At 43.6% G+C, this 26,046-nt stretch overlaps 1 protein-coding gene across 13 annotated transcripts in view; it reads right to left on the bottom strand.

Moving 5' to 3' along the window:
* Window positions 1-26,046, bottom strand: part of SGSM2 (small G protein signaling modulator 2) — a 69,684-nt gene that overhangs the window by 24,257 nt on the left and 19,381 nt on the right. For 9 of the 13 annotated variants that reach the window (XM_074890627.1, XM_074890626.1, XM_074890622.1 and 6 more), the window contains exons 3-8: window positions 9,581-9,743; window positions 5,042-5,203; window positions 2,060-2,127; window positions 1,434-1,579; window positions 868-1,002; window positions 295-419 (exon numbers count right to left, since the gene is read on the bottom strand). In XM_074890627.1, coding sequence (XP_074746728.1) covers window positions 295-419; window positions 868-1,002; window positions 1,434-1,579; window positions 2,060-2,127; window positions 5,042-5,203; window positions 9,581-9,743 — 799 coding nt within the window. Of the gene's footprint in view, window positions 1-294; window positions 420-867; window positions 1,003-1,433; window positions 1,580-2,059; window positions 2,128-5,041; window positions 5,204-9,580; window positions 9,744-11,624; window positions 11,646-21,283; window positions 21,597-26,046 lie in introns of those variants that run through there. The other 4 variants (XM_074890628.1, XM_074890630.1, XM_074890634.1 and 1 more) reach the window with 3 other exon arrangements.

Genomic DNA, 26,046 nt, shown 5'->3' with positions numbered 1-26,046 from the left:
CTGAAGGAGGTACTAGAACTGTAATGATGGAAGGTAGTGTTGAGCCTTTTCTCCCAAACACCTGGAAAAGCGGGGTTTTCCGTTTGAAAAGGCCTTATATCCAAGTGCATTACAGGACCTTTGGAAAGTTGCTTAATCCATGGCAAAACAGGAGCAGAACCCAAGCTGTCTGACACCTCAACTCATGCACTATTCAGAAGCCCTTCAATTAAATCAGCCTTATGTCATATTGCCAAGTATACAAGAAATAAACACCATGAATGCTTCCGATCTTTTCCTGAATGCAATGACTACCTTTTCTCCAGCTCTGAATCTCCAAGGGTTCCATTCATCAGCTGATTTGGAGTCCATTTTAATGTCAAACTATCTGCTGACTGATGAAGGGAGAGATACCCAGGAATTGCCTCCAAGTCATCTTTCTGTTCAACAGAAGCAACAAGCAGACAATCCCAATGACTCAAGTGCACAACTAATTGTCATGTTCCAGTCTTCCCACGCCCCACAAGTTCCAGAGCAGTGCATTATCTAGGAACTGCTGAGGGAAACCTTCACAACAAAAGTACTGCTATTTAATACTGCTATTAGAAAGAGGGGAAGGAACACAATATGGTGACTGGTTTACGAAATACAGTCCAGTATGTTTGTTCCTACCTATAGGCCCATTTCACAGTTCCTATTGGTCAGGCAATGGAAAGTCTTAATCTACCTCAGCATAATAGAGTCAAGTGGGAAGGCAGCACTGTCCTGAGGACAAGACATTAAGCCTAAATTGACAAGCCAAAGTTATATTCTTACCTATACTACTGACTTCTCACGCCACTGCCAGGCAGCAGCTGTGTGTATTGGCCCAAAACTCAGTGTACTCACCGGCTGCACTAAGACATTGTTTTTCCCATACAAAAGGTGTGTTCGGGAATTCTGGTGCAAAGACTCCACATACTCTCTTGCCGAAGCAGCAAAGCGATCTTCTGACATGCTCCCGCTTGAATGTCGTTTCCGGATCTAGCACACACACAAACACAGTCAAGGCAGATCAGGTAGGACAGGAATGACTGTACTGGCAGGGCAATAAAACAGGAACAGTTCCATTTAGACCAATCTGCAGAGTGGAACAACCTCTGAAGCCAGGAGACCTTGCAGAGAAATGACCTGGACTCTTACTCGCTCCTGTCCAAGGCAGCTTATAATTTCTTGTGAACTACCTGGTCAGAACAGAAGTTTCAAAAGCCACAGAATATAGTCCTGGATCTCAAACTTTTCTACATACAGATAAAGAGGATGCTTGGGCCCAAATGGACTTCTAATATGTGATAACAGCTCCATTACAGAAGAGAAAAGCAAGGTTGTTCTAGATTCAGATCTCTCCCTCCTGGGGTTGTTTGTATTATCAACCCCTGCCTTAACTCAGAAACAGCTACACAGTAAATACCTACTCCCAGGGCTGGGCGCTTCGAAGGAGAGTCTTGGCGGCCGTGTACTCCATGAATCCGGTGCCGCTGAACAAGCTCATCTGCTGAAGGGTCTGTCCAATAGTGATCTGCTGTTTTGAGCTTGGTGTACTCCAGAGCACATGGTCCAACTAAGGAAACAGCCCAAGAGAGAAACTTTCTGAGTCTGTTCAGAAACATACTTAGTCTTACCCTGCTGGCCAAGTACTGAAAGTGAGATTTCCTTCCCAAGCCAAATGAATTTTAATGATTACTTAATGATCCCACAGGATCAGCCTGTAATATACACAATGCATATAACAACATATCAGGTCCTATTATCTAGGGCTGTATAAAAATATTCCTGTAGGACAGAATACCCGGCCACAGCAGCATTAGTAGCTACAATCTGCTAGCAAGCATTCAGTAAAAAGCCCTTCCCATTCTGTTCTCTGATCCAACCAATAATTAATAATAAAAACAGTTGACCAGTCTCTACTGGTCTTGTAAGCAACAAAACAATATCTTGTTGCTCTATTATAAATAGTTAAACTACATGCTAGAGATAAAAATGTTTTAAGAAACAATTTATTTTCTTCAACATTAAAAGGAGTAACTTTGCAAGAACTCACCTAGAAGAGAAGCCAGTATTGGGCCACAAACAGGATCTGCCAGTAAAGCTTCTTTTTCATAATATTTACTAGGAATAAAAGATCAGAGCTCAGTTAAAACCACTGGTTGTTATTTTTAAAAGCTCTTGTGCTTCTTAGTAGCATGAGCCTGTTGACTTCAAAGTTATCACATTACCACTTACCAGAGAGTATGCCAAAGGGAGCCAAAGAGGTAAGGGCAGAGAAGCTAGCCACCCTGCTACGAACCTGACAATTCCTCCGGCGCTAGCTGCGGCCCCCAGGAGTCCAGCGCAGGGGGAAGCGTGACTACTGAAGTCACCTTCCAGGTCAGACTTCATACTTAAAAACTGAGGCCAAACACTCATTTCAAGAGCAAATTCAGGCAATTAAATTACCTATATAAAAGGGCAGATTTAAGAGTTCAGAGTTCTAAGAGTTTTACCAAGGCTGCAAACAGGATCTAGGCTGTACATCTGGAGTGCTGTGCACATACTGAAGCAGGACACATTTTCAAAACTTGGTTTTAGTTATGGTTCTAACATAAAAGTTCCAGCAACAGAATTTTGCTGTGATAATCAGATAAACTCTCTCACACAATGGGTCGATAAGAAACTGTGTACCTAAACGGCCACAGACAGGACCAAAGGGATCCAAACCCCATATATTACCTGAACTTAACAGTTGCTAGGATTACCTAGAAATCACCGATGCAGGCATCTCCTCTAAACCCTCTAACAGAGCTTGACTGGCTCCTCCACTGATCTCGTAAAGAAGAAATGGTGTCTTGGGTTTGCAGGTAAAGAAGGCTTTTACAACATGGTGTGTCCTGAGCTATTTTTAAAGATCATTAAAATATATTGTAAGAAAGCTATGGAGAAATTAATTTAGCCTACTTTAGATATCTGCTTTAGAATTAGATTATTTCCTAAACAGTATCAATAATGTTGACTAGATCTCCATGGAGCATAAAAGGAGCCTAGAACAATAACCCTACACTCCAGACTCCTATAATTAACTAGATGACCACGAGCCCTACTTTGGATCCATATTCTGCCCTTGATCAACTGTGTAATCTCAGGCAAGCCACTTCCTCTCAGTAGGCTCATTCTGCCTCATCTATTTTTGAGCTGAGCTCTTGAGAGGCAGGAGCTTGCCTTCTGCTAAATGTGTTTACCCAGTATATTTGGTCTGGGGCTTTGGGCACTAATGTAATATGGAGACAAAACAATAACTCTCTGCAAGCAATTTTGTCAGTTTTCCACAGAGACCAAGAGATCCACACATTCTTCCATCTGTGAGGAATAATCTTGAAACACTGTCAAGAACAATGAACTACTACAAATAGTAGCTCTTGCAATGACCCCGAAGGCTTCCCATCACAGCAGGCAAAGCTGACTTACAAAAACCACATAGCCAAAAAAGCAAAACACCCAAATGTCTGGAACTGTCATTATCCTCTGCTGTCTCCTCCGCTAGGTGGGGCTCAAACTCTAAAGCACCTTCTCTTCCTCAAAAACAGAAGAGCTGAAGGACTTAAACATGGAGCATTTGAGCAGTAATGTCACAAAAAAGCCCAAGAACAAGTCTTATGAAGAGGTTTGTTTTATTCACTAAGTCAGGTTCTCAAAATCACACGCCTGCAATTAAGGACCTGATCCTAATGCATTTGAACAGATGGAGAAGGCATAAGGTGAACAGCTACAATACAAAATAAGGGAACAACTGAGACCGAACTCTCTTGACATGTCTCCAGGCTAATTATGTGGAAAAAGAAATTTAAAAAATCCTTGTATCCATATATCGGCAGACATATTGATACAGCGGACTAAAATGCTTTCATTAGCTATGTCTCTGGGACACAGTCAGCCCTCCCACCGTCTCTTCTGCACACAGCTCTTAAAACAAACTGGCATTCGACATCCCAGAGCAACAGTTTTCTGCAACAGCACAACTTCTGCAACAGCACAAACACATTTCTCCCATTCTCCTTCTTTTTAGTGGCAAGTTAGATCATGAAAATAAAGCTGCTGACAAGGAAAACAGTAATGCAAACTTGGAAAATACTGTGAAAATAAGTTCCTCTGCCCTCGCTCTCTTGCTTGTTCAGACCCACGGGCTTTGGACAGCCAAGAACGTGCACTCCAGTGCAGAATTACAGGAGCACCACTGCGAACAAATTGCAATGGCAGTGGGTACAGACATACCTTTCCGGGACCACGTCAAAGCTTTAGTGTTCCCACCTTTCTCTTCTTATGGGAAATTGTCCCCGGTGTGCCCCATAATTCTTATCAGTTATGGGAGGGTAGGAAGCGTAAAAGTTAAGAACCATCTCTTGGGAAACCAAAGCTAATGCTGGACAGTAGGAAGCAATGACAGAATAGAGATAACCTGACTTTTTCTCTTAAAGAGTCCCTGTGGATTACATCCGTAAAGCATTGATGCTTCTCTCCAGTTTTGCAAGGGAAGATTCATTTTACCCAAGGCTTGACTTGTCTAAAAAGGAAACATGATTCAAAGAACCTGCTTTCACAACCCTAAGGTATTAGGTCATTAACAACTCCTGTTCTAAACTCATTTCCCCTTCTTTCATCTGCAAAGGGCATTTTCCTCCCCGACACCCTAAAGTTCCAAAGGATTATTTTCAACTAATGGAAGTTAATTAAGCACCCCTGACCTATTAGAAGACATTTCTATTCCACTAAGGTTTAGGTTTCATTAGAATTTGGGCACCCAATGTACTTCAAGTTGGTTTTTTATCTGATTTCTGGAAAGCTGTATGGCTGTTAACATTTTTTGTAAGTCTGGTAAATACTGTCAGTGACTCAAAAGTACATTGTTTTCTAAATCTCTGTGCAACTGGTTTTCTTCTTACCAGAAGTCTGCAGCACAGAAGTTTGCAGAAGACTTCTGAAGAAATCCCTTGTTGCAGATACCTAAGCACATCAGTCCAACAAACCCCTGTGCTTCTGATTCTTCCCTTACCTGCAGTTATCGACAATGTACTGCACAATCTTGTCGAGCACTTTCTCAATCAGTGCTGTCCGAACCCATATGTGTTTGATGGCCTGAGGTGTCAGGACAGGGGTTTTGCTTGTGGTTGATCCCTGTCTCTTGAGGGGTTCCTGCCCATTTGGCTGATTTTTCCTGCAAAAGGAGATAAAGTAAAAGTAGTCAGAATTGAGATGACTCTTCGCACAGAAATCGCTCCAGTGAAAGACTGCGTGGAGAGGTGTTGGAATACACAGCACGTATCTGACAAATGTGATTCTGTATACCAGCTGTCTGCATTACTGTGTTAGCACTCACTACCACTGGGGTGTGGACTTTCAGTCAGACCATCATCAGGGATTTTCTGAAAATCATGGCTCCAATGATTTAGGATGCCTCAGTTCCAAGTTATGAATAGGAGAAGTCTGCAAAGATTATCTAATTCACAGACAGATGCTAAACCACCTCTAAAAAAAGCCCCCAAACAGGCCTGTATTAGTATCTCAGGCTAGGTAGTTGCCTACCAAAAATATCTTTTCTGCTTCTGGAGCTTTAGGAAAAGCCCAACATTTGAGCTCCTCTGAAACGCCCACATACTAGGCTGAAATGAATAGGTTGTAAATCCACTGCAGACCATACACCCCAAAAGAATGAAAAAACAGCAAAATGCAAAGTGTAGCAGAAAGTAAGGAGCACCTGATGAATGGAAGTTTGCTTCTTATCAAACAAAGCTTCACACTTAGTTGTGAAAGCCACAGGGAGAATGGTAAAAAGAAGATCCTTGTCTCCCCGCTTTGTCTGGTACCTTCAGGCCGAAGCTCGCCACGACCCCAAGAAGGCACGCAGCTCTTTCGGCATGAGATACTCCCACGGAGACCAGAAGCGTGGAGGATTTGGGATAGCACAGGCCGAGCTTTTCCAGGGACCTCTTGCCATACCATCGTTAAACAATCAGGGCACAGGCCCATCTTTTCATTCTCTCTGCAAAGCACCATATATAGCTGTAGCACATTCTGTGCTGGCGTCTTGGCAGCGAGATCCTATCTCCTACCACCTACAGAACGACAACAAGACAACTAAGAGATAAGCAGCATCAAACTGAGAAACTAGAACTATAGCAAATGAGCATCCAAAGCCAGCTGGGAGCTTGCTTACAGCCAAGACCCCCTGCTTGTTCCTACAGCATAAGCCAGCATGGCAACAGGTCCACCTCAGAAACGAGGAGCTTAACGCTGCCTTTTAGTGGCAGGATGGCAAGCTGGCTACACAAAGCAGAATCACTTCCCAAGTTGGCTGTCAACGAGAACGCGGGGGCTGCTCAGCACGGTGGGCTCTGAACCACACGGGAAGTCATCGTTCCTCTCTGTGGAGTTATCTGCTGCCCAGAAAATCTGCTTGACCCCGGTCCCATGAGGGACAGTGGCGTGTTGTGCCCCAGGCACGCCATGGGACGGTGTTTTGTCGCATGAACAGGACTTTTCTCTGCAGACCCAGCATGCCATGCTTCCTGCACAGCCCTACGCGGTTGGAGCTGCGATTTGCATCGTGCCAAGGAGCAGTTTTGTGCCTTCTCAGCACAACACACGTGCTCTTATCCACGCTGAGTCTCCTGCCACAACGAGCATCCACTTCTCATCCATTGAGTACTGGTGTCCAAAATACATTTTCACAGGCAACACGCTCCCTTCACTTCTTCAGTGGCTCTGACACCAATTACCACTTGTCACTGTTGAGATAATGAGTGGCCTGAGCAGATTTGGAGCCAGAGACCGATTTTGAAGCTGAATGTGCCGCCTGGAGCTTTTCAGTTTCTAAAAGGTGACCCACAAAAAGGAAAATGTTCTCTCTGTTTCTCTTTCCTGCTGCCTAGCAAAGGAGCTAAAATGTGAATTTGTGTTCCTTCCTTCCCACTAGCTCTGCCTGCGGCATGAGTTATGTAAGACAAGACGACAGCACCACTTCCGTGCCGAACACCCAACGTGCTGCAACAAGTCGCAATGCACCATTTTATAAGGTGGTACCAGCCACACAGAGCGTCCCGTGACAGCACTGGTGGGGCACTGCCCCAAATCCTCTCCTAAGATCCATACTGCAACTAAGCGACGCGTCCGTAGCACAAGCTGGAGATGAAGCTGTGCCAGCCCTGCCCCATCCTGTGATGGGTGCGTGCTCCTGCACCAGGCAGTGCAGCTGCAGGAGAAGGGTGGACTGTAAAGCCGAGCACTGGGAGAGCTTCCTACTGCTGCAGCTTTGCCTTGGCTCTCCACGCACTGCATAGGGCTGACAGGGAGGACTAACCCTCTTCAGCTCTTTCCCAGAAAATCTTCCCCTTAAAATAGAAGAAAAAGAAGGTTCAATTTTGTCCTAACGAGGAGAGAAACCCCGATGTCTTCAACAATCTGCAGTAGAAAACGCATGTTCTCAAACGATCCTGTTCTTTCACAGCACCCAGGTCCTGTTTCAGGAAAGTGCTCAATGACAAAGAGTAAATACATTACTTGGGTGCTGTTAGGAGAGAGAGCTGTAATTCCCCTCTACATTTACAGAGTTCCCAGTCCTCCATGAGGCCATGACAGCACCTCTGCAAGGCAACACACAGGCAGAGACAATCCCAAGTCAAGAAATACACGTGACACCACTGAACAGAGGATCTCAAATGTGTTTGACTGCATTCTAAACAGGGGCTTTCTTAGCCACAGCCTCAGGAGCAATTAGACTGCTACAGCACTTCTGTCTCATTTTATACGTTCAGTGAAGCGAGTCCACCCCCTGCTGTATTTCCTAATAGAGTCTCTTTGCTGTGCATATTTTCCACAGCACTTAAAATCTGTAGCTGTTACTAGCTGAAAAACACACAAAATTTCTCCAAGAGAAACCACAGAATTTAAGTTCATTTGCTCCTTTCTGTGACGAGGACACAGCCAAAGGTCTCTGGTGCTTAGAGCAGGGTTCATGTGGGCTCTTAACTGAGGAGCAAGGCTGGTGGATTTTCAGTAGAAAGCATCCTTCTTCCCAATATTTAAAAAATTAAAATTAACAAAATCCCAGTTTATATCAGTAGAGACACAATTAAAACATGTATCAAAAAATAGGTGCATACCTGTTAAAAACTACATAACAAAGTCTGATAATTAGAAGCCCAATACAGATAAATGCCAGAAAGTTACACAGAAATCTAAGCTAATTTAAACAACTGTCAATAATTGAAGACTTCAATGCAACACGAATTGAAGCTAAGCTCTTGACAAAGCCCTTCATGCAGCAAGTTGATCAAGAGGCTAAAAGTTCCTACACTGTACAAAGACCTCTTAAGGCTCAGCAGTGCCACTGCACTACTGTCTACAGACAGAAGAAAAAATGCTCCTGTCCTGAGTCTACAAGACAAGACACTCATCCCACAGGCTCACGCACTGTGAGTCAGTCAGCAGAACCACATGGAAAATTTTAATTGCACTACTCACCTCTAGCAAGAAGTTTAGGACTTCCAGCAAGTCCTTCTCAAATCCTTGACTCCAGCATGAACTCAGCTGTGCTCAAGCCCAGCGTGTACTGACCCGCTTTCCTATAATCGGTCTCTCACTGCTGACCACCTCTTCAGAGAACACTGGGCTGGAAGGGACCTCAAGGATCACCTGGTCCAACCTTTGCTGGTAAAAGCACGGTCTAAACAACATGGCCTAGTCCCCTGTCCATCTGAATCTTAAGAGTGTCCAATGTTGGTGAACCCACCGCTTCCCTGGGGAGATCATTCCAGTGGCTGATTGTTCTCAGTGTGAGAAATTTTCCTCTTGTGTCCAATCAGAATCTCCCCAGGAGTAACTTGTACCTGTGACCCCTCATCTTCTCCATGGGACTCCTTGTCAAAAGGGAGTCTCCGTCATCTTTGTAGCTGCTCTTTAAATACTGGAACATGGTGATAAGCTCTCCCCTAAGCCTTCTCTCCTCTCAGGGCTGAACAAACCCAGTCTATCAGCCTTTCCTCATATGGCAGGCTGCCTGGTTCCTTGATCATCTTTGTGGACCTCTTCTTGAGTTCATCCTTCCTTCTATCACTCTTTGCATCCATTAACTTAACTATTTCTACCATAATACCCACAAATCATTTGTTACTGGTTTGGCAAGGAGCGTGCCAAAACAGCTCTTCCAGTAAGTCTGTTCTTCAGTTCCTCTTGCCACCCACATCCCTTCCCACCAACAGTCCAAACTGGTCAACCATGCCCTGACCGTGAGCACTCTCTAAAATCACCAGTTGTTACTCACTTTTGCTGCTTTGTGCGGGCTGGACGCACTGACCCGCTATACTGAGAAGCAAATTGAAACACCAAAGACCCAATTCCCAACCTCTGCCCTTTTGCTAGCTGTCAGCTTGATCAAACAAAACCATTCGCCTTACAGTCACAGGCACTAAAGGAACAAAGCTTGAACAAACGTGGCCAAGAAAGGCCCCTTTGCCTTTACCAAGCAGTCTCTGTAGCCTCTCCAGGCTGCACACACATCGTATGAATTTTGCTGATAAACAGACCTCAGCCTCACCTGCTTTCCACCTGCTGCTGCAGCTCCTGCACTTTCTTGCACACGTCTCCAGCTATGGCATATGTCTTGCCAACTTTGGTGAACAGCGCAGCCACCTTGTCCGTCCGCAGGAAGCCGGCAGCCCTGCGCTTCAGCATGTGCAGGAGACATGCTTCCACAACACCTGCAAGAAAGGGAAGGAGATAAAGTTATGGGTACTGCTGTCCTTCAGTCCTCTCTTGGGTGAAGGCCACCTGCTAACACCCACTGGTCAGGTGTGGAGTCAAGAGAACAGAGGAGGGGGTGAAGAGACAGACGGAAAGGCAGACTAGATCTCAACATCAGATGGTGCAAGCACGTGTCTGATCTGCAGCAATAAGCACCTTGGAAGTTACAGATAAAGTCAGTACATAAATGAACCAAAGGACTGAAATATCTCCCAGTATCTTCACCCCATTTTACGCACATCACTTTGAAAGAATTCCCAATTCTACTGAAAACTAAGTCAAAGGCAAAACCTCTCCTCAACTCATGGCAGAACCAGGTCCCCCAACTCAAGGTATAACGAGCTAGAAATCTGCTTTTACTGATGATCTCTGTTTTGAGCAGAGGCTCCTGTTTATCTTTGTGAGCTGCTGCATTCATTTCTCCCACTTGCATTTCTCCATATGGTCTGGTGTTTGAGATGAAAAGGACTAATAGGAGGTCACACTTTCCTGTTATTTGCTCCTCATTTTTAAAATCACGTTGTAGGAATTTTAGCACTGCCCTTGAAGAGTGATACTGGCAAGAAGGCAGCCCCTGGCAGTTACAGAGTTCAGGTTCAAACCTGAACTGATCTCTGAACACAGAATGTGAGAAATTGCTGTATTTAACCAACTCCTGGCACGCAGTCGATTGCTGTGCATCATTTAACCTATCTAGTAACCAGACAGCTTTCATTGCCACAGGATCTTGATTTGCAGAAGCAGGTAGAACAAATCATCCTTTTATTTCTGACTATTAAAATACTAACTCTTTGTGTCCCAAATGGAAGTGAGATACTCTCATTATGCCACCTCTCATTGCAAATAGGTATGAAAATAACAAAAAAAGTCTACCAACTCCCCCCCCCTCAACTGCCTTATGTATTCCATTCTCCTCTAGAAAAGGGAAAAAAGCATGAAACACATGCAAACATTACTATCGCATTGGTTAACATGATTGGGAAGGAACTTGGGTGCAATGAGACTATGGTAAACATGGAAACCTCCAGGACAGGTAGGGCATCAGGAGAGTTAAAGCTGCTTTTATTATGTGTTTCACTGTTTAAAATGGCATATTCAAGACAAAATCACAAACTGCTCCTAGAGTACTGCTGCCTGCAGATCTCTCATTACATGGTGACTAATACAAAACTTAGAGAAACGAGGGGGCTGGGTGAGGAGCGACAGACGTACAAGAATCAAAGCCGGAGCCACACTTTCTTCAGAACACATACAACCCACAAGCATCGGAGTCCAGCTAGGTCACAGCTGAGCTGGGTTTTTTGTGTGTCTATGTGTGTGTGCTTTGTCTTGTTTTAATATTCCTGAACTCTGAAACAAGTCTCATTGAGGGAAGTGGACTTTTGAGGTGGCTGGGTGGAGAAGAGAAGCTTGGTTGTTTTACTGTGCCAACAGAAGGAACATGTATCAAACACAGCAGCGGGATGGCTGGCTGGAAAGTGGTACAATGATGATGCCTTCCCCTCACCTAGATTATGGGAAAGGCATTTTCCTTCTGGTGAAAATAGGGAAGACAGGAGACTTCTAACATCAGCCCACTTGGTCCTCCCTCTCTTCCTTCGCATTAGGAACAAATGGATTAATGACAGTGAACTTAACACATCACCACGGGACATTTCAGTTCACCCTTGGCTGGCGAGTGGCCCACAGCTTGCGGCTGCTCCAGGCTCTTTTGTGTATTCACACCGTTCTCAGTTACTCTGGGTTTGTCACCTCAAACACAATTACAAATAGCCAGGCCTGTAACGAGCTTCCACCACCACTTGGAGAGACTCTCTAATTTGAAATGTGTAACACACCTTAATCGAGTTATGTTGTGGACATCCACGTTCCAGCCTAGAAAATTCTCCAAGCGCCAGGGGCAAGCTCCTAGAAGAGTGACTGGTTCAAGTCTTTGCATCAGCAACAAAGATCTCCAGGGTAAGGAACCCACATACCCAGCGACCACGCGTCTTGACGTGTAGGACGTACAGCCTGGAGGAGCAGCAGACATTGGCTACCGGATCTTTTAAGGAATCAACTGCAACTCAGACATCACTTGGTTAGGAGCTAGAGAACAAACTGACAGACCTCAGAAATGACAGCATCACCTGTGACCGGTATGAAGTTACTCTGCAATCGCAGGTACTGAAGGTGAACCACTTGTTCAGACACTTGCTGGACTAAAATCCTACGGGCTACTGGAAAAATAATAGGAAATGAACAATGATGCTAGCGAAGATAAACCCCTCCCAAAGCACTGGAGATCACTACAAGACAATAAAGCCATAAACCTGGTAAGACAGGCTCACCTTCCAACAGAGCCCACCATCTAGCTTTGGACAGAAAGATTAAAAGGCCTATGAACTGAGAAGAAAATGTAATACTACTACAGCCTGAGAGGGAATAGAGTGCAGCCAGACCTACAACTGATCCACCCGAGAGGTTCACTTTGCAAACCTTACTGTAACGTGCTCCGATGGTCACTGGTGAAAGACCACATTGCACTATTTTAGCCTTGCAAGGCTGTGCATCAGACATCGAACCAGCTCTCATTTAAACTGCTGCAGGAAAAAGGAACGAGATAAATAAAAAAACAAAATAAAAACCAAGCCTTCCCTGTCTATCAGCTTTTAAATCGAGACTGCAGATGACTCATTCAATCCACACTGTCCATAATAAGGTATGAAGGAGAACAGGCCAACTCATTCAGAGCGAGGGGAAAAACCCCAACATTATCTGCAAGGTGTGCAGTCGCTGAAACCCCCGCAGGCGTGCCAGCCCTTACAGAAGGGCCCGAGTTCAGCATCTGAGAGATGCTCTCCTGTGTTTAATGACAGCAGGCACTCCTGCAGTAAACTGCAGTTAGAATTGCCACATTAAATTTTTGTTACGAGTAACAAATGGTACTCCATCTGCTCCGATACACACTGCATCTCTCCCAAGATGCGGCAGCTACTTTTGAAAGCAGGCAGTATTCTGTTGTGCTTTCAGCCCAATACTGGCAGGTGCTGAGCATCTCCTGAAGATGCCCCCTCCTTATTGTACTGAATGGCCTCCGAATCCTGTAACACCTGAAAGCCTGCATCTGAGAAAGACCAATCCTCACTGCTCAGTCCCTGGAAGCTGACCTGAGTCCCAGGCAGGGCTGAATGGCAGGAACACCTCCCACGTTTAGCTAGCCCAGAAGCTATGGCAGCCGGGGGAATCACAGGACATGTCTGTATTGAAGGGCATTAGTAAAAACATCCCCCTCCTCTCCAGCACTGCTACCCTATTTCTTTGCTTTGCAAGACTGAAGAACAACCTGCTGAGTGAATGAAAAAATTAAGAGAAGCATTTATGAGGTATTAATAACTTTGCATTTTGTGTCTTATCACACTGCAAAAAAACACTAACTGGCTTCCTGCTATCACTCACTACACAAATTAACCTAATGCATGTTCAGAAAGCACAACCATTTGCTCTTAAGAGTGCACAAAACAGCTCTAGAAAAAATTGGAAATGTGCTGTGGGATAACCATGCCGCTATTTTGCTTTCATCTGTGAAGGCAGATATGATTTTAAGCTAAGTAACACTGGATAAAATCTGACAGAAGATAAAATTTCCATGGAAAGCCCTAATTTCCCTATGAGACAGCCAGTGGAATTAAATACTGATGGCTTGGGAATTTGGGATTGTTCATTTTTAACGATGTTTATCAAGATACAACTAACTTGAGTTAGCAAAGCCAAGTCTTCTAATTGTATACCCTGAATTCATTCTCTGTAAAACAGAGAAGTCAACATTCTCTCTTCTCTTCCTTCCTAGTCATAAGTTTATTTAGACTGCAAATTCTTCAGAATGAATTTGATATATTCCTTTATTGCACAACCTATATGAGAACCACTGCAACCAAAATTCCAGTTTCATCTTAAAATCAAACAAGAAACATATACTATCTTAACAGTCTCTCCTCGAGCTGCCTAATCTGAAACATGTCACGTCAATGCTGTTGGCAAGCACGCCAAAAGCACAGGATCGTGATGCACTGTGCTGTGACCAGCTTCTTCCAACACTGGAACAACAGGGACAATTCAAATAAACACAGGAAAACCCTACACACACAGAGCCATCCTCCAATAAATGAGTAACTCAGGAGACTGGCAAGCCCTGTGGAAAGCAGAACAGCTGGTAGAAATGAACAGCATGTCTCATGCACTTGCTGATAATGAAGGACTTGTTTTTCTTTTGTTTTGTTGCTGGGTTTTCTTTTTTCTTTTATTTTCTTTGCATTTTTTAAAATAAATAAGAGCATTTGAGCATTCACAGCATTCAACTGATGTCTTCAGCATAAATTCCCATGCTATGCAAATCCACCCCCTCTTCTGTTTCCAGGGCAAATAGACAAAGTTGCTGTTTTGTTAGAAGTGGGCAAAAGAAATACTGGCCCAGCCATGTTATTTCTGTGTCACTGTAACCCAAATAAAGCCTCGCTGAGTGCTACAAAGTATTCATACACTTTTACACCCACTATCTCTCTGAAAAAAAAAGTGTGATTCACCTTTCTTTGTGATCCCCCATTTAATTGCTTATTACCTTCCAGTTTCACTTTAAACAGCCCCGACAAACTGCTGTTTGGATGGATAGAGTATCCTAAATTTTAAAAAACTCGTTACTACTTTCTGTATTCGACTAAGGTCCCATTGCATCAAGCACTGTATAAACACATACTGAGAGACAAACACACATAGATAAGACTGATAAAAAGTAGAAGAAAATAGGTATAAATTTGTCTCACTTTTTGCAGTGAGAGAACAGTATTCTTGAATACTTAACAGACATCAGGAACTGAGGATCAAGGCACTTATCAGCATTTTATCTGTAAGTAGATTTATCTGGAAGCAGAGAAGAAAGATTATTCGACCTCGTCCCCTTATAAGAGGGACAGTAAGTCACCATGTTTCCCCTCTCCATCATATCCCCAAGAAGAGAACAGCAATAACCCCTCCATAAGTGGGGCTTTGCTGCAGCTGGCCCTGGACTACGCTGGAATAACGGTCCTAGAACTTCTTGCTGCTGTTTGCAAAGAGGTTCCTGCCAGGGCCAACCCCAGGAGTCCTAGTTCGGGACAAGCAAAAGCCAGGCTCACTGAGGCGTTGTATGGCAACAGTGGAACAGGGCCAACAGCCTCAGCTTTTGCAGACTCCTCTTCTCTTAGGACACGAGCTTGATCACAGCAAAGCTACCGAGCAGCAAGTCTGACACCGCTTCCCACGCCAGTATACTTCCCAACCAGAACTACTGCCTCAGAAGACAACCACCCCCTTGCTTTTTCAGCTTTTCATTGTGCACAAAAGCCGAAGCGTGGCACTACGCCCTGAGAGAGGACCAGGACACACGGACACATCCCCGCTTGACCCCTCTCAGCAATCAGCTTGTGCCAGGAAACATCCGCTGCAATCAAAGGACATCTGTAGGTGGGGAAGGCAATGCCTGTGGTCTGACACAAGTGGGAGCCCAGCGCTGACGACATCTCTGCAAGCCCGGCTGCTTCTACTCAAAGGAAGAGGGAGCATCTGTGCATCTATCACAGCGGCAGCAGCGGGGGCGAGCGCTCCTTGGTTGCCCATGGGGTTCTGCAAGGCCAGGTAGAGCTGCATGGGAAGAACAAAGAGTGATGACAGCACAGGGATGTTCTTCTCATCACAGTCATAGATCCTGTCTAGCAACCATCACAACAACTCTTAACCAGCTGCTGTTTTGCTCTGTCTTTCAATTAGAAATAAAGAAAATGAAAAAAGAAAAGCAGCTCTCCGGATGCCTGAAGCAACACATCAATAATTGGTTCCAAATCTTAAATGAAGCAACCTGCCTTTAAAAATAACTGCAAAGAAGTGCATTGCTGTTGCTTAGGAAACAGGCTCTCTTCCCACCTTCACTGTTGTTTTTTTTCTTTCTTTAAAACAATAAAATATTAATGAAACAAATTTAGTGAAAAGCACAGCAGGCACAGCTTTCATTATTAATAAATGTTGCAGCTGCCACAGAGGGCAATTTCCACAGTGACTGTCCCTAAAGCCCCAATATTTAATTATTCCATTGTGACATTTCTCATCACAAGGACTTGGCATAGCATCAGTCCCAGCTGACAGTAATACATGTGTAGTGGTTATTTGCAAGGGGAGAGACACTGGAATTAGCTGCTGGATTGCCTCAAGATGATTGTTCCACGGGATGAGAGATTAATGCACCATGTCCTGTTCTATGTGTAAGGCACCCTCAGATCTGGGCTCAGGTTACAGTCCCAGCCCCTGTGACCTTCAAGTCACTTCATTCTCCTCTACTTCACCCACCGTCAGAGGCTACTAGTACTGCCTGTCTCCAGCTTTCCTCTCCAGACTCCTTTATACAAGGGAATTACTCCAGACCAGCTAACTGACTTTACACTCACATCTGACCTAATCTGAGTTAGCTGTTAAATACACTGGGGCTTTTATCCAGTTAACTATGAAATGCTGGAGGAGAGCAGTACATCTTGCAACACAGATGCCCTCCTGCTCCAACCCAGGGGACCGTGCAGATGTCCCCCTGTAGCGCAGGACAGCAGGACGGCAATCCTCCCCCCAGCGAGCGGCACGGGAGTTTCACAGCACATTAGGTAAAGAGGCCAGCTGCCTGCAAGAGTCCAGGAGGGCTTTTCCTTTAATCTGTGTCCACAGGCAGACACCGGTCTTGTATCTCATTGCACCTTGTCAGCATCAGCCACGGCCACATTCTCCTGCACGCACACACAGAGCCACGCTTAGTCAAAAAGGAAGTGTTAATGCATCCTGAACAAACTTGCAGAAGAAACACCTCAAGCTACAGAATCTTTTAAAAGACACGAGAGGACCCTGACAGTGGTGCTCAAATGGCTTTACAGAGAGAAAATACAAGGTATTTGAGGATGTCCCCGTAGCTCCACTTACCTTTTCTCTTTTTGTTTCTCTTGTTTTAAACCAACCCCCGAAATTAGATTTCTACTTTCCAAGCATTGGATTGGAACAGTAAAAGCACACTTCTTACAGTGAAATAAACCAGCATTTACAAACTCTTCTTTCTGAAAACCTCCACATCTGCCCAGGAAAGTCTCCTTTCCTGTGCAGGAAGGCCTCCACGAGCCCTTTGCTTTGCAGTTAGGCTGCCTACACTTCCTGCATTCTGGTAATCTGCATGGGAGTTAGCACTGTTCCTTGGCCAGCTCTTGGATTTAAATCAATTCTCCACGGCAGGCTCTTGGCATTCATCTTGTGGGCTTGTGGGAACAGGTTCTGCTGGACGGTGTCAGAAGAAGAAGAAATTTTAACGGAACACACAAAAGGGTACGGTGTACACAAACACTCCCCTTCCCTGTTTCCATAGTGCATCAGCATACGCTTTCAATCTGCTGAAATCAATACAAATTATGTATTACAACCACACTCAGAGACACAAGCATCAAACCCAGCCAGCAATGGAGACAATGTCAAGAATACATGGTAGAGCTGGGGGGTGGGAAAAAATAATCTTCCCAGATAACTATTCTGGGGGAAGAGAGCTGGAGGGTTAGGTAGAGCAGGTTTCTGAGAAACCACTTTTCTTTATTTTTGAGAAACCAAAAATAGGTAATCCTCCTGGAGTGGCAGAATGCAGATCTCAGATCACTGCCTAGAAAGATAACACACAAAACATTTTAGGGGTTATAGTCAGAAGAACCTTTGGGCCAGGAAAATGAAGTTATTTACCTAATTTTAAAAAAATGAAACATTTTTCCCTTTTTGGAATCTGACATTCTAAAAAGCCATAAGAAGAGATGAAGATTTAGCTGTTTCTGGAGGAACTGATAACATCAGAAAGACATCAACAGGTAGTTCTGCATACCAACAGGTAGTTTGTACACCCATACCCATGCTTTTATTTATATGTATGCATGCACACGGGTAAATAACTACTGTAAGCTTTCTGATCACAGCACAACGAGATCCTGAGCCTGCTGACTGTCACTGTACTTACAACAGTAAGTACGTACAAAAACTGACTGCAGAAAAATGCAGATATTCACTATGTATAGATTGGAAGAGCAGCACTGCACTTGGAATAGATCAACACAGCTCAGGTGATTGCCTCATATGGTTCAGCTGACAGCAGTCATCTAAAAATTCATTAACTCCAGCCAGTTTTGAGGAGCATCCCCTGCAGTATCCACCATTGAATTTAATTAAGTGCATATATGTTATTGATTTACACTCCAAATAATCATGGTCCCCAACAAGCTTTGGAAAACGTCACTTTTTTTATGACTTCAACAAGGCGGCTACTTTCAGGGTCAAGTGAACAAGTTCAGTTTTCTCCTTTTTTGCCTTTATGAAAATCTTGACATGACTTAATGGAGTGTGAAATAAGAGAGCTCTAGGGAAGGGTAGTAAGCAGAGAAAAGAAGGCCTATGGAAGGATTATTTATGGGGTTTATTTAGCAGATGAGATTTTTCTTAGACAGGAAGAAATACTGCAGCTAAATACTTTGTTTTCATGGAAACTGTGCACAGGGAATTGAATTCATGAGGCTGAAGAAAATAAGAACAAGTGAAAAGAGGAGGATGATAAAGAAGCAATCAGATGCTCACGATCTCCAGCTGCTGCTGCTTTACCTAGTTAATCACAGCCCTGCCCAGTTTGAAACCATTGTTATTACCAGGTGATAGCATGCTCTGTCATTAAGAAATGCATAATGAGTAGATGAGATACCCAGCTGTACCCACATACTAGCTAAGAAGCAAACGAGTGCAGAGGAGATACCTAAATTTGCTCCTTTGTCCAAAGGGTACTGCTTTGTGCATTTTATGGAAGAGGGGAAAACTGAATAGCAAGCATGTGTTTAAGTCTCAATCCCTGTTCGACATTCTGCCTTCAAATGCCACGGATCGTAGACTGTCCAGATATAGCTGCCCTGCAAATAAGGAGCTTCAGGTGACAAAGCCAAGTACGCTCATGGGACACCAGGCAAGGACAATAAGCACAGAGCTGTGCCACAGCCATGCTCTCACTCCCACCCGTCTCACCTGATCTTCACTACATCATTCATCAAACCCAAGCATGCAACAACCACAGCAACCGAGACGGAAGGATTCCCTCGCCGATCAGAACAAAAAGCACTAAAAAAATGTGCTTCATTTGGAACTAGTATCTTCCTCAGACCTCTGGTGCTGTGATTTAAACATCATAGCATGGGGTATGAATGACATAAAGATATCTGCAATCACTTCTTAATTTTCAGGGTTAAGCACATAAATCTCCACAATGAAAGAGTTCGTATGTCACCGAGACAGAGGAAGTACCCTTAGCACAAAACCCGATTGCTTCACAGGAGAGTAGGAAGCAAGAGTACAAGAAGTCCAATTAAATATTTTCTTGACAATCACCACCTCAAGCTAATGCCTCAGTAGTTAAGCACAACTCATGCTTGATAACTGAGCAGCCCTTAATAGCTACATGCATCAAAGTTACCTGTGCTGATGTATGACTTCAGTACGTTCTTTTAGCATATACCCATTTTTCATTTCACCACAAGGCTGTGGACATCTGAAGCTTGCAGCCTCACTGTAAGTCTGATATATTTATTACACATTCTTATTTACAGCAGCCCTACCATGGTTATATCAGAACAACATCAGCACTGCTAAGAGACAGGTATCTCAGGGAGTATCTCAGGGAGCAGTATTTCTGCTGTAGCTCTTACTCTGACTGGTCAGCTGAGAAGTCAAGATGCCCAATGTTAGATCATCTGGGAGGGCAAACTGTTTTCATATTTAATTTCATTATCATTTCAGGCTGCAAAATAAAGACCTTTAAAGTATCTTTTACCTTTATTACTGTTTGTTAAAGCACTAATGCAGCAAATCACTTGGAATCCATGCAAAGGAAAATACCAAGGTGATAGGTGCTAGAAGAACACCAAGTATATTTCTTTCACAACAGCACAAAGAGACGATCAGGGCTGCACAGAACTAGGTCCTGTGCAACTGTCTAGGGGGGAGACAGTCTCTGCCTTGAAGAGTCCATCAGTAAAACTGCACTTGATGACTACCAGAAAAAAAACCTTTCCATTTCACTCTCGCAGGTTTCATGTGAAAGGAGATTCACTGTTAAGAAATGTTGAAAACACACTACAAAATAATGATTTAATTTGAAAACTCCACTTATGGATTCAAACCATCCAGTTAACTATATCAGGAGAAAGCACCTTTCCCCCTGGAAACAAGGTAAAACCAGCAGTTACTGGGAACTGAACATCCAAGGCTGTGTGGCTTAATGGTTAAGTTCACCTGATTACATTTTGCTCTGCCACACAGACGGGACACAGACATCGTATTTTCAATAAATCCCTGACAAAAAAATTATCTAAATGCACAATCCTCAGTTCTAAAGATAGCTCTGGCTGAGAAACATCAGGGCTAGAACTTGGTGACTGCTCCTCTTTAAAATCTTGACCATTAAGCTTCAAAGATCTCAATAACCTTCAGGAAATGGAAGTGTTTCCATTAAACACTATTAAGAGTAAATAAAAATTACTGAGGTTTCTCTAAATAATTGAATATGATAAAATTCATTGGCCCAGGACTAAAGTAAAATGTTTAGCAGAGTGCTCTAAAAAGCATGAGAGATTATATTTCACTTTCAAACTAAAAATACGTGCAGTTCAAAAACTGATTTCACATCACAGCTAATATTCACTCGCTTTTTTTTCTCTCCTCCATAGCATGCCACTCATTACTTTAAAGCAGTCATCTTTGGAGCACAATCAAAAACCTTTTATATTTGTGTGAAAAATTGTCTACCACCAATTATGATCATCTCTGGTACTCTCTTTGCGCTAAAATGTTTATGGAGTGAGACAGAATCTCTCTAAACTATTTTATAAGCATTATTTCATCACTGAAAGTGTTCCATTTGTTTTCCAAATAGGAGTAGTAATACAGGGAGGCTCGTATTTTATTTATGAGACACCTGCATTTCCATAGCAGATTAACTAATTTTTTTAAAAATATCAATGCCAAGGATAGAAAGCCAAAAGAATTAAAATAATAAATTGTCTGATCGGACAATGGTTATTTACATCTATTTCTACATAAGTTACATTTCTGTGAGCTAAGGAAAAAAGAAAGAGAAGAAACCAAATTCTTAATTTTTTGTTAAACCTAGCAGCATTGTATTATTTAGAAGCCTCAAGGGAATCACCTAAAAACCCCAAAGCATAAGGCATCTTTTCCTAATGGAGCTGATTTTCACAGGAACAGGAAAGCTGTAACTCCAACTGCAACTGATGGGAAGAGCTTGTTGCGTGGACGCTCAGGACACTCCAAAAACGAGGTCCAGACTAGTTCCAAATCAGTCTCCTGGTTTTTTCGTCTGTCAACACTTTGTTGTCATACTTTAAATAGGAGGCAGAGAAAGGGCTTCTATCAGGAACTTATTTCTCACCTTAAAAACAAACAAACAGAGTTTCCCGCATTGCTGCATTCCACAATTTTAACGCAAGCCTGTGGATATTTGATATTCTTCTGAAAGCTTTACCATCTTCAAGCATGCCACTGGGTAAGAATCTCTGGATAAGAAATGTATTTAAGAAATACATTTCTATTCCTCAGTTGATTTTATTTTCCTGTCATGAACTTTAATCCGGTCTTGTAATTTAGGGCCGTGAAGGAAAAGATTTCTGACTCATGATTTTTCATTGCTTGGGGCTGGCAATCGTGACGTTTGGTGACTCTGATAATTGCTTGGACTTCAGGTCCTGAACGAGAGAAAACAGAACACAAGCTCCAGCATCATGCAGTCATTGGCTCCTAATTAGATCTTCTCTTTCAAACACAATTAACTTTGTGCAAAATGGGATAACAAGTCATCATAAGACCAATGAAGAAAACAGTCCCACAACTAATCACGTTCTTGTGGTTAACCCTTACGTATGTTAGCAGCTCAGATTCCTAACCAGCACTAGCAGGCACTCCCGCAACTCAGACGTGCTACCCGTCCCTGAAACACCCCACGTATCTGGTCCTGAGGAGTCGCCAGCCGTTCTCATGTTCAAAGGTTTCCTGGTTTTCCACTGCCAGCTCTGACAGAGACATATCCATGATTTCAGCTGAAGCTATTTGATTATATTCCTACAAACATTTACAGACCCTGAAACTTAAGATCTTAACTGATCTCAGACCAAGCATGCGGCTCCAGAAAAATCCAGCCACACAATTGCTTTCCTATTGCCTACGACCTCCAAACTGAATGGAGTACTCAACTGCTTTAGGAAGCTGTGAGGACACCTAATGAAAGCTGGGAAGTAACCATTAAATTGTTTGATAAAGTCCAATCTTAATAAGTGTTTTGCAGATTAACTGCAATCATGTTATATACTGAACTGGTTCTAAGATGTTAACAGGACCCAAGAACTATTCTATTTCTCAAGATTTGCCAGTCCTTTCCTGGGAACAGATACTGACTGGTACAGAGCTATTCCAACTCACGTTTCCCTCTACTTACTTTCCAAGAAGGAAGCGTCTTACACTGATGATTACTCAAGCCCGGTGCCTCAGGGCTATGTGAAAGGAAACTGCAATGGATGGGTACGGGACCTCCACATTAGGTCTCCTCTCGAATGTGGAATTAAAGCCTAAAGCACAGCTGCTTCAAAAGCACTTGTGTGTGATAGTTTTCCTCCACTTTGCTTCCAAGAACAATAAATGCCTGTGCAGTCCTGATGTGTGCAGACACTTTAGGAGCTTGAAAGCAAGCGCACACGACATGAGATACACCCCAGAAAGACAAACAGGGCATAAACAGTTCAAAGATACTTATTGCACCAGGTCAGCAACTCTTTGAAGGAGATTTAAACACCCCACACTCTCTAAAAAGTCTCTGAAATAGAAGTGACGAGATTTCCAGTCTCACACCCTCAGAACCAGCACACAGGCCAATATCGCTGGCATAGAGAGCACAGAGCACGTCAGTACCTGGACAGGGAACACTGTCGAGCCGCCTGTAACAGGCTGCCCATAGGTTAAACCGGACAAAACAGTGTGTTCATACTGCTCTACCTGAAGAGGAACACAAACATCAGCTAAGGAGTGTTTCACAGAAGCAGGCATTTTCATCCTCAGCCTGGAGCCCAGCTCTGATGTAACATAACCCGTCCTGACTCAAGATCATGTTCTGGTCTTGTTGCACTGAAGGAAATGCAGGGAAGCTGAAGGAGCTACTTCACAACTTTGAGGAGCATGTGAGAGAAACTGTACTGAGTAGTAGTACGGTAATATTTACCTCCCACCTGGCACATCATGCCTCTAGACCTGGAATTCACCCACAAAGGAAAGGACAAGCCCTGCAGAGCTGGCCCCAGGCACACACAGCACCGCAGAGCTCCGGCACGGAGCCCCTCACCAGCCAGCTCCTCACTCGCCCTCCTCTCCGGCCGGGCCCAGCCACTGTCAAAGGTTTCACAAGCAGCTGCTTCCAGAGGAGACTGGTGGGGTAGCTGGGCAAATCAGCCCCTGGTTCGTGTTCAGGCAAGTGCCTGTTCACTTTGGGAGGGCAGATGTCAGCTGAAAGGGCTTAGGCCATCTCGCCAATGTATTATTCACACAGCGAAAGAGCACCGCTTCAAGGACTGCTTACTAACGTGAACTCATTATTCCACAAGCTTCCCCAGTGCGGTGATCACATCCTTCTTTTGTTTAAAGGGCTGCATGCATGACTAAACGCAGTCACTGATAACGTATAAACACCTTCATTTAAAATTCAGATCCAGTTCTGCGGTCAAACCATATTACCTTTCCCAATGCATTACTGGACAGATCATGACATGGATTTTGTTCTTCTTTTTTTAGATCTGTGATATTTAAACACAGCATTACCCAGAAAAAACAGTAATTTTCATCAGTTAATAAGAGAAGAAAAGCAGTATGCATAATGGAAATAGCAAAACCTGAGGTTAATGCAGCTCAGTGAAGGGGACAGGCTTCTCTCCTGGGCTGAGCAAGCCAAGCTCTTCAGTCTCCTCTCACAGGAGAGGCTCTCTGCTCCTCTTCTCTGCACATCCAGTCTGGAACGGACCAGACATGGAACTGCAGGTTCTGCAGTGAGTATTCTTAATAAATCTATCAAGATAAGACAGTAACTTAACATTCAGAAGTAGCAAATGTTCTGCTTGGGTTTAAAAGGGGGAAAATGTTTCTGGTCTGTAAGTCTGGTCTAGGTAAAACTCGGCTTTAGAACAGATTTTGAAGGCAAAGATAACTAAATGACACTGAGGTAAGGAAAAATAAATATTTCCAAATGCCTCTGAAGTGAAGGACAATATCCAAGACGGGAGGTAAATCAAAGTATATTAATAACTGGAAATGGGAAGAAACAGCACAGGTCAAGTATCCAAAGTATAGCAAAAAAAGATACCCAAAGTATCAAGAAAACAAAAAGATGGGAGTTTTGTTGTTTTCTTTGATAGAAGAGCTTCAGTGCCTTACAGAATTTGAGTTCAGTTTCTTTGCCTTTCTAGTTTACAAGTGGTTTGCTCACACTCGCATCAACATCTCAGTATCAGCGGGAATGTGTGATGCACTTCAGAGAGGTGCTTGGATCCACCGGTCTTCCCTTCCTTGACAGCAGATCAGTAGTGTGATAAAACCAGAGAAAGCTGCCTGAAACATCAAACCCAAACCTACAGCCTACTCCCGGCTGCCTTGAGTTCAAGTTCAGACACTGGAGCAGGTTCGCACTGCTGCTGGCAGGCAGCCCGTTAACAAGAGCAGGCATCCGAGAGCTTAGAAACAGGCGGTGCAGTTGTGAGGCTCCAGACGAAATAAAAGCCTCTCGCTGCAGTGCATGGAAGCGGGGGATGATAGAGAAGGAGTTGCACAAAAGAGAAGAAATTTGGCTGCCTCGATAAAAAAGATATATATAAATATTTTATACCTAATGCCCATAACGCTCTAAGGAGGAATACCCCCAGAGGGGTGAGGGGCCTCTTTCTGAAGCCAGCCAGGGGATCACACCCATCATTGGGCAGTGAGGAGCACAGACGCGACCAAGCACAGCTACAAGGAACGTAACTGCGGCAGCTATCGCCCTTCCTCCCGCGTGAGGGGCTCCAAAGAAAAATCCAGCAATAAACCCAGCCCCTTCCCAGCACAGCTCCCTCCCAGGGACGGCCGGCGGCACAATTCCTGGGGACAGGGACCGAAACCCCCAACTCTCTCCTTCCAGTCACATCCCAAGGAACACGTGCAATGCAAACCTGCAGTCCTCAAGGAAGGTTTAAAGAAGCCTCAAGCACAACATTAAATACCGTTGTACAGTTCAAAACCAGAACTGGCCTTTTCATTTCAACCACAGAGGGATTCTGTACATTTTAATTAATAGGTTTATTTAGTGGTAGCAGATTTATTATTCAGGCCACTTTTTGTGCAGTTCATCCCTTACCTAATTTGAATAAAAATCGCACTGAAAAAGCCAAATTTTGCATGTTTGACAGTGCCAAAGTTACAATTCTTACTAACGTTTACTGCCAACCTTCCCCCAAAATGCAGTAACTACATTCACTTTGACAAGCAGGCACGCTGGATTTACACCTAAACAATACACGTTTTGATTCTGGCACATCCCAGCTCTCAATAATCCACCTGAAGTCTACAGCTATTGTTTTACTGCCTGAGAATTCAGGATTATTTCATTTAATGTACTCAAAATACTTATTCAGAGAAAACAAACTACTGAGACTCATTTCAAACAATATAAAAATACCTTTAAATTATGAACCAGGCCAAGCACAGTCAACTCCTATGAACAATAATTTAATTACAAGTCAATTCAAAGTTCACATTTCCTGTAAAGCAAACATGCAGTGAATGTTGAACATTTTGTACAATCCCAGTTTTTGTCTGCATCCCTGCTACACTTATGTAATAATTACACCAATCAGAACTGTTAACCTCACTGAGGGAGATACTGTCTGGACAAAGTTTGTTTTCAGAGTAGTTATCAATTTACCTTTAAAAACCAGACATTAATAATATATTCTACATTTATTTACTATTAGTACAGGAGTTCTGGCAACATAACCCATTCATCAAGCACCAAGTATTCACTGACTATATGGTTTGCTTTAAGTGTCCTTTCCAGGAGAAGGCTCCTTACACCTCCCTTTTCCCTCTCCCCTCCCGTGAATAATGCACACAAACAGAGAGTACAGT

This window comes from Strix uralensis, chromosome 20 (assembly GCF_047716275.1).
Source record: "Strix uralensis isolate ZFMK-TIS-50842 chromosome 20, bStrUra1, whole genome shotgun sequence".
Lineage (NCBI taxonomy): Eukaryota > Metazoa > Chordata > Aves > Strigiformes > Strigidae > Strix > Strix uralensis.
The sequence above is the reverse complement of the archived record's forward strand: the minus strand, read 5'-3'. Positions and strand labels throughout refer to the sequence as shown.